Source organism: Salarias fasciatus, chromosome 11 (genome assembly GCF_902148845.1).
Source record: "Salarias fasciatus chromosome 11, fSalaFa1.1, whole genome shotgun sequence".
Classification (NCBI taxonomy): Eukaryota; Metazoa; Chordata; class Actinopteri; order Blenniiformes; family Blenniidae; genus Salarias; species Salarias fasciatus.
Genome location: NC_043755.1, coordinates 34484460 through 34496022, shown reverse-complemented (window position 1 = coordinate 34496022; position 11563 = coordinate 34484460). Strand labels below are relative to the sequence as shown.

At 56.7% G+C, this 11563-nt stretch overlaps 1 protein-coding gene across 1 annotated transcript in view; it reads left to right on the top strand.

Moving 5' to 3' along the window:
- LOC115397351 (Friend leukemia integration 1 transcription factor) overlaps positions 1–11520 on the top strand; it is a 16882-nt gene extending 5362 nt beyond the window's left edge. The window contains 10 exon segments of the mRNA XM_075410445.1: positions 3288–3499; positions 3669–3835; positions 5795–5998; positions 6331–6435; positions 7163–7231; positions 8413–8475; positions 8906–8953; positions 9139–9219; positions 10872–11302; positions 11304–11520. Of these exon segments, the coding sequence (XP_075266560.1) occupies positions 3288–3499; positions 3669–3835; positions 5795–5998; positions 6331–6435; positions 7163–7231; positions 8413–8475; positions 8906–8953; positions 9139–9219; positions 10872–11302; positions 11304–11387 (1464 nt within the window). The 3' untranslated portion in view covers positions 11388–11520.
- Positions 11521–11563: the final 43 nt, after the last annotated feature.

Sequence of the window (11563 nt, the reverse complement as noted above, 5' to 3'; positions counted from 1 at the left end):
TCTGATCCGTTCTGGACCTGCTCTGGATCTGGATCTGATCCGTTCTGGACCTGCTCTGGATCTGGATCTGATCCGTTCTGGACCTGCTCTGGATCTGGATCTGATCCGTTCTGTACCTGCTCTGGATCGGGATCTGATCCGTTCTGGACCTGCTCTGGATCTGGATCTGATCCGTTCTGGACCTGCTCTGGATCTGGAGTCCCACCAGACCCAGGAGGGTCCGTGTCCTGGTCTGAGCTCCTCTCTGCCTCTCTCTCACTGATGGAGCCCAAATAAACTGCAGCAGGAATTTAATGAAGTTTAGACTCCAGGCTGTTCATGTCCTCATTCACCATCATTCATTCATCCTCATCCATCCATCCATCCATCCATCCAACAAACTATTTATCCTTTTAGACATTTTAGTATTTTTTGTATCTTTCTCGAAACACTGGAAGCAGTGATGCAGCTGCTGTTGTTGCTTTAGCGGTTGTTGTTGCTTTAGCGGTTGTTGTTGCTATAGCGGTTGTTGTTGTTGCTTTAGCAGTTGTTGCTTTAGCGGTTGTTGTTGCTTTAGCGGTTGTTGCTTTAGCAGTTGTTGTTGTTGCTTTAGCGGTTGTTGTTGCTTTAACGGTTGTTGTTGTTGCTTTAGCGGTTGTTGCTTTAGCGGTTGTTGTTGCTTTAGCGGTTGTTGCTTTAGCGGTTGTTGTTGCTTTAGCGGTTGTTGTTGCTTTAACGGTTGTTGTTGTTGCTTTAGCGGTTGTTGCTATAGCGGTTGTTGTTGTTGCTTTAGCGGTTGTTGCTTTAGCAGTTGTTGTTGTTGCTTTAGCGGTTGTTGTTGCTATAGCGGTTGTTGTTGTTGCTTTAGCGGTTGTTGCTTTAGCGGTTGTTGCTTTAGCAGTTGTTGTTGTTGCTTTAGCGGTTGTTGTTGCTTTAGCAGTTGTTGTTGTTGCTTTAGCGGTTGTTGTTGCTTTAGCGGTTGTTGTTTTAGCAGTTGTTGTTGCTTTAGCGGTTGTTGTTGTTGTTGCTTAAGCGGTTGTTGTTGTTGCTTGAGTGGTTGTTGTTTTAGCAGTTGTTAATGTTGTTGCTTTAGCGGTTGTTGTTGTTGCTTTAGCGGTTGTTGTTTTAGCAGTTGTTGTTGTTGCTTTAGCAATTGTTGTTGTTCCTATAGCGGTTGTTGTTTCAGCAGTTGTTGTTGCTTTAGCGGTTGTTGTTGTTGCTTAAGCGGTTGTTGTTGCTTGAGCGGTTGTCGTTTTAGCAGTTGTTAATGTTGTTGCTTTAGCGGTTGTTGTTGTTGCTTTAGCGGTTGTTGTTTCAGCAGTTGTTATTGTTACTTTTAGCGGTTGTTGCTGTTTCAACCCTTTTCGTTTCACTGGTTGTTGTTGTCGTCAGTGTTGTTGTGTTCGCTGTTTAAGTCGTTTTGGCTGTTTTACAACAACAGGATTAAAAGTAGAACCAGAACAGAACCAGACCAGAGCAGACTACAACATAGAACCAGACCAGGACCAGAACAGGACCAGATCCGGACCATTAAAGCAGTGAAAGTGTTTTAAATGAGGAGTTTTGGACTTGGTCCGGAGGAGCAGCTGCTCGGCTAAAGTCCTGCTCTCGCTGCTGTTTCACTTCTGCAAAACAGAACGAAGAGAGTAAGAGGCGGCGGTGGCGGCGGTGGCGGCGGCGGCGGCGGCAGCTCCGTCCAGGAAAACAAACCAGTCAGGGTGTGACTCCAGGCCGCGGTCTGCATGTTCTCCCTGTGCGTTCATGTGTTTCCGGGTGGTCGGGACGGCGGCCGTCAGTAAGCGTAGCTCCAGTCGTTACCGTCTCAGTGGGCTCGTGACTTTATTCTGAGAGGCTGCGTTAGCGTTAACATTGGAAGCTAGCTCAGTGACGATTGGACCAAACTCCTGTTTACAGCCTCAGCATTCCTGGACTGACTCACTTCTCCCGACGGCAACTTCAAACTTGTCCCACTGGGAAAAGCATTAGCGTTAGCATGTAGCCGCGGGAGCTGTGATTAGCATTAGCATGCTACAATAGCAGGTAGCTGATTATAGAGCATCTTCCTCGTCTGACTGATGGAACTTCAACTACAGAGAAGCGTCTGTGACTCTGCAGGAAATTCCAGCCTCGGCCATGATTTCAGATGGAGTTTACAATGTGGAGGAAACAATGGAGCTGAACACACACACACACACACACACACACACACACACACACACACACACACACACACCACACACACACACACACACACACACACACACACACACACACACACACACACACACACACACACACACACACACACACACACACACACACAGCAATCAGAGCTGCATGGGGTTGTTTTCCAGCTCCACAGTGACCCACATTCCCGTGTTTCCTCCCTGGTGCCCAAAGGTTCCTGAAGGTTCCTGAAGGTTCCTGAGCACATGGCGGCCGCGCTTCCTGCAGGCTGCAGAGAGGGCGGCGCTGACGTAGGAGGCCCGGAGACAATGCATGCTCCTCTAAACACACACACACCCACACTCACACACACACACACACACACACACACACTTTAGTGTTGATTCTGTGTGGAATCGTACATACGGGGATTTAATGTGAGTTTTGTTCCTGCTACGTCACTTTGTGTCCATTTCCAAGATGGCCGCCATGCGCCCTGATGCCGCCAGTTAACTCAGAAGCAGCAGAAGTGAGTTTGATGTAAACATAAGGTCCAGCTTGAACCTCGCTTCTCGGTCGCTGCTGCAGAAAACAGGACCAGCAGTGGAACATCAACGTGGCGGCCATTTTTCAAGATGGCCGCCGTGCGGGCCTCCGCCATGTGGCTGTTATTCCGTTCTGGTTGTAGACGTTGGATTTTAATATCATCATCATTTCTGAAAAGGAGAATTCACCACCTGCTGCCCCCTGAGGGGCAAACAGCCAGCTCCCCGCAGGGGCAGGTGGGGCAGATAGGTTGGGGTGATGGGGTAGATGGGGCAGATGGGGCAGATGGGTTGGGGTGATGGGGTAGATGGGGCAGGTGGGGCAGATGGGTTGGGGTGATGGGGTAGATGGGGCAGATGGGGCAGATGGGTTGGGGTGATGGGGTAGATGGGGCAGGTGGGGCAGATGGGTTGGGGTGATGGGGTAGATGGGGCAGGTGGGGCAGATGGGTTGGGGTGATGGGGTAGATGGGGCAGGTGGGGCAGATGGGTTGGGGTGATGGGGTGATGGGGTGATGGGGTAGACGGGGTGGAGGCCCTCCTGGGGAGGGCGGAGGTTGTTGTTGCCGTGGTGACGGAGCTGCTCGTCTCTCGCAGGAAGCTCTGTCGGTGGTCAGCGAGGATCAGCCCCTCTTCGAAGCCCCGCCCCCCTACGCCGCCGCCCCCCTCCTGCACATGAAGACCGAGATGACGTCGCCCGGCGGCTACGGAGCCCCGCCCAAACCCGACCCCGAGGCCCCAGACGTGGAGTGGGCGGGGTCTGCCGCACAGAACTCTGGGAAAAGAGGGGAGCACGTCAATGGAACCAGGTGAGACCGGGGGGGCGGGGCCGCAGGGTGGGCGGAGCTCTGTTTCCCTCCTGAATGAGATTCCTGTCGAGGTTTTCAGGGAAGCAGAATGACCCTGTGACCTTGACCTGGATGAGTGCGGTCTGCCCTCCTGACTCACCTCTGTGACCTCTGACCTCCCCTCCTGCAGCCGTGAGTCGCCGGTGGACTGCAGCGTCGCCAAGCGCTCCAGACACACCAGCGGCGGCGGCAGCGGCGGCGACCCCATGCCGTACCACACCTCGTACTCGGATCCCCGGGTCAGCCCGCAGACCCCGACCCCGCCCACCGAGGAGAAGAGGGTCATCGTGCCGGCAGGTCGGTCTCGCTCTTGCCGCCAGGCTCCGCCCACTCCGCCGCGGGAAAACGGAACCTCGGTAGCGTTTTGTGTCTGTTTCCATGACAACGGCGCTCAGAGCCTCTCTGAACACACTCCTGGTCGCGAGTGCCAACATGCTAACGGCGCTCATGGAGGTGGCCATTTTGAATGACATCATGAATGTCCCATGATTCCCCTGGGCTGCTGAGCAGCAGGGACTGTGGTTCTGCAGTATCCTGACCCGGAACCTCCAGGGTTCTGCCGTCGTCACGAAGTTCACTTCACACGAAGTAAAAACCAAACCGTCCTCCAGACCGAGACGTCTGATCCTGATCCTGATCCTGATCCTGATCCTAATCCTGATCCTGATCCTGATCCTGATCCGGCGCTGTTCTGGACGCCCGGCGCGGTTTCCAGGTTTCCTGTAGCGTGGTCGGAGTCGCCGCTCCATCCACCACCCTCAGTTCTCGCCGTGGGGGCAGTTCTTACTGTGGGGGCAGTTCTCACCGTGGGGGCAGTTCTCACCGTGGGGGCAGTTCTCACCGTGGGGGTAGTTCTTATTGTGGGGGCAGTTCTCCCTGTGGGGGCAGTTCTTATTGTGGGGGCAGTTCTCGCCTTGGGGGCAGTTCTCACCGTGGGGGCAGTTCTCATTGTGGGGGTAGTTCTCGCCTTGGGGGCAGTTCTCACCGTGGGGGCAGTTCTCACCGTGGGGGTAGTTCTTATTGTGGGGGCAGTTCTCCCTGTGGGGGCAGTTCTTATTGTGGGGGCAGTTCTCGCCTTGGGGGCAGTTCTCACCGTGGGGGCAGTTCTCATTGTGGGGGTAGTTCTCATTGTGGGGGCAGTTCTCCCTGTGGGGGCAGTTCTCGCCTTGGGGGCAGTTCTCACCGTGGGGGCAGTTCTCATCGTGGGGGCAGTTCTCATTGTGGGGGTAGTTCTCGCCTTGGGGGCAGTTCTCACCGTGGGGGCAGTTCTCACTGTGGGGGTAGTTCTTATTGTGGGGGCAGTTCTCCCTGTGGGGGCAGTTCTTATTGTGGGGGCAGTTCTCGCCTTGGGGGCAGTTCTCACCGTGGGGGCAGTTCTCATTGTGGGGGTAGTTCTCGCCTTGGGGGCAGTTCTCACCGTGGGGGCAGTTCTCACTGTGGGGGCAGTTCTCCCTGTGGGGGCAGTTCTCACTGTGGGGGCAGTTCTCACCGTGGGGGCAGTTCTCCCTGTGGGGCAGTTCTCACCGTGGGGGCAGTTCTCACTGTGGGGGCAGTTCTCACCGTGGGGGCAGTTCTCCCTGTGGGGGCAGTTCTCCCTGTGGGGGCAGTTCTCACTGTGGGGGCAGTTCTCCCTGTGGGGGCAGTTCTCACCGTGGGGGCAGTTCTCCCTGTGGGGGCAGTTCTCACTGTGGGGGCAGTTCTCTGCCGTCTCAGCAGGTGGCGCCGGCGGTTCTGGCCTCATAATACTCGGACGTGGCGTCACGCCGTCACGTGGTGGTGCACAGAGAACAATGGGGGCCGCAGGGCGCGGTGCCCCCCCCCCCCCCCCCCCCCAGCTGCTAGCGGCTGCTCTCAGCCATTGTTCGCCGCTGGGAAGGGACTTCCTGGAGTCCGGGCTCAGACGGGAGCGCTCCGGCGTTTCTCTGGACGCTCTGCAGGAAGCCGGGATTCAAACGTCGGGGTTCTCCTCGTCTCCTCAGAGCAAACTTTTCTCCACAGTTTAAAGTTTTGTTTTTTTAATCATTTAGAGCACCTTTTCTGAAACTCTGTGGTTTCATCAGGAAGAAACGCAGTTCCTGCTGTTTCCATGGAAACGGACGCCGTTTTCAGTGCGAGCGTGTTTCCAGTTGAGCCGTTGTCATGGGAACGAGGCCTTCACCGTCGACTGTTCCTGCGCCGGTTTTTGATTTGTGCCAATGCCCTGACGTCTGCCTGTGGTCTCCGCCCCCTGCCCCGCCCCCTGCCCCGCCCCCTCAGACCCGGAGGTGTGGACGCAGGACCACGTGCGGCAGTGGCTGGACTGGGCCATCAAGGAGTACGTCCTGGAGGAGGTGGACGCCGTCCTGTTCCAGCCGCTGGACGGCAAGGCGCTCTGCAAGATGACCAAGGACGACATGATGCGGCTCACCTCGGCCTACAACGCCGACATCCTGCTGTCCCACCTCAGCTACCTCCGACAGAGTGAGACCCTCGAGAACCCGGCCCGGAACCCGGAACCCATTAAAACCCATCAATTTCAACAGGGAGACGTCCACAGGTGTAGAGTGTAGAGACAGTCTGCCGGTCGGAGGAAGATGCTCTGTCGTCTGATGCTCGTCTTCAAGCTGTTCTCTGAGCTGGGCTGGGCTGTAGCGCCCCCTGCTGTCAGCTGTCAGACGTTCTCCAGCAGAGTCTCTGTTCTCGGTTCCGGACCCGGAGCCTGATGGTCTGTCGGTTCCAGCCGGGTTCCTCAGGAACAGGAACTGGTCCCGTTAAGGAACAAAGGTTCACTTCCATGTTCTTCTGTGCTGCAGGTAGTCCGACGTTCTCGTACCCGACGGCCTCCAACACCACCCCACCCCCACCCGCCCCCCCACCCCCACCCCCGCCCGCTCCGCCCAGGCTGCAGGTGAAAGCAGGTGAGGCACCATGGGCTGCTGGGAGTCGCTGTTGGGGTCTGTGGGGGGGGGGGGGGGGGGGGGGGGGGGGGGGGGGGGGGGGGGGGGGGGGGGGGGGGTCTGTATTGGGGGTCTGTCTGGGGGTCTGTGTGGGGGGTATGGGGGTCTGTGTGGGGGGTCTGGAGGTCTGTGTGGGGTCTGAGGGTCTTAGGGGGTCTGCCCCCCCTGCTGGCCCCCCAGCCTCAGACCTGGGACCCCGGGCAGCTGCAGATGGTCCCTGAAGGTTTCAGTCGTGGTGAAAAGGTTTCCGAGCCGTTGGACGGTTTCTGAAGACAGAAAGAACAAAGCATGATGGGAGGAGAGCTGTGGACGGACAGTTTCAGGCAGGAAGCAGCTGCAGCGACAGAGGAAACGGGAGGTCTGGGACCCGCTCGGGGGACACAATCCACAATCTGGTGGTCCAAACAAAAGAACCCTCCACCCAAGAAGCCGGGTCGTCTTCAGACCTCCGGCTCATCGCCGCCGCTTCCTTCCTGTCCCTGTCCTCTGTCCCTCTGCCCTCCGTCTTGTCTTCAGTCTTGTCCTCAGCCTCGTCTTCAGTCTTGTCTTCAGTCTTGTCCTCAGTCTTGTCCTGTCTTGTCCTCCGTCTTATCTTCAGTCTTGTCCTCAGCCTTGTCTTCAGTCTTGTCCTCCGTCTTGTCTTCAGTCTTGTCCTCCGTCTCAGTCTCAGGTCTGTCTTTGTCTCCAGAGAGCAGCTTCGAGGAGATCGGCCGCAGGAACAGCTGGTCCACCAACACCATGACCGGAGGACCCAAAGGTACCGACACACTGGCCCCGGACCTGGAACCGGACCTGGACCCGAACCAGGAACCGGGCCAGGAAGCGGACCTCCTGATCCTGAAAGAGTCGCTCAGATCTGGTTCTCTAGGTCTGGCCGGTTCTTCTGGACCTGGTTCTCTCATAGGTTTCATTTGAAGTCCAGCTTGCTTTCAGGTCTTGTTTCTGAAAATGACGTTTTGAAAACAATGTCCGTTTCCACGGCAACGGCAGGAACACCGAGTTCTCATGTTGGTCCACTGGTTGGTTCTGTTGGTTGTTTCTGTCATGAAACCAGTGGACAATGGACCAGGACCAGGACTAGGGCCAGGAGAGTCTGGACTGGAACCAGGAGAAGGACCAGGACCATACAATTTGGACTGTGACCAGGACCAGGAGAATCTGTACCGGGACCAGGACTGGGACCAGGACCAGGAGAGTCTAGACCAGGACCAAGACCAGGACTGGGATCAGGAGAGTCTGGACTAGGACCGGGACCAGGACCAGGATAGTCTGGACTAGAACCAGGAAAAGGACCGCAACCCTACAATCTTTACTGGGACCAGGGCCAGCAGAATCTGGACCGGGACAAGGACTGGGACCAGGAGAACCTGGACTGGGAGGCCCCCTGGAGGAAGTCCGGGTTCTGATGGCCTCCACTGAGCACGTGCAGAGCCCCCCTGCTGGTCGGGTTTGATCAGTTAAACTGGATCCAGAAACAGTTTCGTTCTGATGGAAGCTTCCAGACACGATTCCCCGCCTCAGATTCTTCACACCGACATTAAAACCACACCCAAAAGCTTCTTTTCTTTCCGATCAGTTAACTTTAATTGTCTTACATACTTTTTCCAAAGAGAATTTTAAAGAAGCTTTAAATAATCAGACACACCAGGGGTTTTCTGGACGATTAGTGAAGTTGAGTTCTGCTCCTGTAACCTTTGAACATAAAGCATACGTTCCACCTGTTGCCACTAGAGGCCTCTGTCGGGCGGAGGAACGTTGCTACAGCACCGCAGGAGAACCTTGGATTTCACTGCTGGAGCCAGAGAAACGAAGAGAGAACAGGACAGGAGGACTCAGAGGGAAAGATGAAGCTCAGACAGCCGGAAAACGAACGACCACATCTGGACACGCAGAGGAAACCCGGTCCGAGTCCCACTGATCCTCCGCTCTGACTTCCAGGTTCTTCCATGGAGCATCAGCACGGCACCAGGATCACAGAGTCCACGTCCAGAGTGGTTCCAGGTGAGATCCTCCAAGTCCGGAACGGGTTCCAGGGAGGGAACCAAGCAAAAGGAGTACCACCACTGAAAGGGTTCCGTTCCTAGGGTTCTAGGATCTGCATCTCTTTAGCATGTAGCATGTAGCATCACTAGTGTGTGAGCCTGAAGCTCTTTAGCATGTAGCATGTAGCATCACTAGTGTGTGAGCCTGAAGCTATTTAGCATGTAGCATGTAGCATCACTGGTGTGTGAGCCTGAAGCTCTTTAGCATGTAGCATGTAGCATGAGTCAGCGTTTGCTCCAGCAGCCTGGCTGAGCGGCATCAGGTTTGAACTGGGGTTTCTGGAGTTTCAGAAGTTCTCCTACTTGAAGTTGTTCTTGTGTTCGTGGGTCAGAACCTGACGTGCTCTGAGAGAACCGTGCTGAGAGAACGTCCTGCTCTGTGTCCTCAGACCCGTACCAGACGTTAGGACCAATCAGCAGCCGGCTGGCCAACCCAGGTGAGAGCGTCCCGCCGGAACCCGGACGGACCTGGACGGCACCGATGAGGCCTTTACACTGTCTGCTTTGGCGACGCGAGAACCGCCACACACACGCACACGCACACATGCACACGCACACATGCACGCGCCTGGGCCCGGCCCGGCCCGGTTCCCCCGGTGACGTTCTGCTGCTGTTTCCTCAGACGGCCTCGGCTCAGCCAAGACCCGAACGGCCAAACACGGCCCGTACAAGCTCCCCGACCCCGGCGCTCACCGGCCCGTCGGTAGGTTTTCAACCGACGGCCGCCGCCTCCAAGACGCACAGTGAAAAGGTCGCATTCGGTGGAACCGCGCCCGGCCTGGCGTGGCGTTCCCCAGGTTCTCCAGGTTCTCATGCTCCCAGCAGAACGTCTGAAGGGCAGAAACAGTCAGGAGGAGCAGCAAGCTAATGTAGCATTAGCTAATGCTACAGTAGCTAATGCTACATTAGCTGCTTCAGTAAAACTTTATTTAGAAAGATCCAAACACCAACAGGTCGACTTGAGCAAGGAGAGCAGAACCCTAAAGGACCGGACCCAGAGGAGACTGCAGAACCGGACTCAGGAGACTGCAGAACCGGACCCAGAGGAGACTGCAGAACCGGACTCAGGAGACTGCAGAACCGGACCCAGAGGAGACTGCAGAACCGGACTCAGGAGACTGCAGAACCAGACTCAGGAGACTGCAGAACCAGACTCAGGAGACTGCAGAACCAGACTCAGGAGACTGCAGAACCAGACTCAGAGGAGACTGCAGAACCAGACTCAGAGGAGACTGCAGAACCAGACTCAGAGGAGACTGCAGAACCAGACTCAGGAGACTGCAGAACCAGACTCAGAGGAGACTGCAGAACCAGACTCAGAGGAGACTGCAGAACCAGACTCAGGAGACTGCAGAACCAGACCCAGAGGAGACTGCAGAACCAGACCCAGAGGAGACTGCAGAACCAGACTCAGAGGAGACTGCAGAACCAGACTCAGGAGACTGCAGAACCAGACCCAGAGGAGACTGCAGAACCAGACCCAGAGGAGACTGCAGAACCAGACCCAGAGGAGACTGTAGAACCGGACTCAGGAGACTGCAGAACCAGACTCAGAGGGGACTGCAGAACCAGACTCAGGAGACTGCAGAACCAGACTCAGGAGACTGCAGAACCAGACTCAGAGGAGACTGTAGAACCGGACTCAGGAGACTGCAGAACCAGACTCAGAGGGGACTGCAGAACCAGACTCAGAGGGGACTGCAGAACCAGACTCAGAGGGGACTGCAGAACCAGACTCAGAGGAGACTGCAGAACCAGACTCAGAGGAGACTGCAGAACCAGACTCAGAGGAGACTGCAGAACCAGACTCAGGAGACTGCAGAACCAGACTCAGAGGAGACTGCAGAACCAGACTCAGGAGACTGCAGAACCAGACTCAGGAGACTGCAGAACCAGACCCAGAGGAGACTGCAGATCCACACTCAGAGGAGACTGTAGAACCGGACTCAGAGGAGACTGCAGAACCAGACTCAGGAGACTGCAGAACCAGACTCAGGAGACTGCAGAACCAGACTCAGGCGACTGCAGAACCAGACTCAGAGGAGACTGCAGAACCGGACTCAGAGGAGACTGCAGAACCAGACTCAGGCGACTGCAGAACCGGACTCAGAGGAGACTGCAGAACCAGACTCAGGCGACTGCAGAACCAGACTCAGAGGAGACTGCAGAACCGGACCTGGCCAAATCAGGGACAGAACCTTTGATCTTCAACATCCGTTGTTCTTCCAGTGCAGAGAGACAGTCTTAGACGGGCAGAACCAGGACCAGGTTTCCAGTGGTAGCAGACGCTTTGGGACCAGAACCCGGTCCTGGCTGACCCGCCCCGTGACCCCTCCGTTCCGTGTCCCTCCTCAGGCTCGGGGCAGATCCAGCTGTGGCAGTTCCTGCTGGAGCTGCTGTCGGACAGCGGCAACGCGGCCATCATCACCTGGGAGGGCAGCAACGGCGAGTTCAAGATGACGGACCCGGACGAGGTGGCCAAGCGCTGGGGCGAGCGCAAGAGCAAGCCCAACATGAACTACGACAAGCTGAGCCGCGCGCTGCGCTACTACTACGACAAGAACATCATGACCAAGGTGCACGGCAAGCGCTACGCCTACAAGTTCGACTTCCAGGGCATCTCGCAGGCGCACCAGAGCCACGCCGCCGACGGGGGCGTGGCCAAGTACCCGGGCGACATGTCCTACGTGCAGCCGTACCACAGCCACCAGCCCAAAATGAACTTCATGGGGGGCCACCCGCCGCCCGTGCCCGTCTCCCCCGGGAACTTTTTCGCCCCCCCCGCCGACGTACTGGAACTCGCCGAGCAACCCCATGTACCCGGGGTCGGCCATGACGCGACACCCGGCCGCGCACTGCTCGTACTACTGAGGCTCCGCCCCCAAGGAAAAAAACAGGAGAGGAACCCAAGTGTGCCGGAGAACCGGCGCGGCGCGGCGCCCGATCCCGAGAGGCATTACGACGTTCTCTTCGTCCTTTCTGACCCAGAACGCGGCGGAGAACCCGCTCCGGTCTCGTACTCTCCAGGAGCCGGGTCCATGTACCGA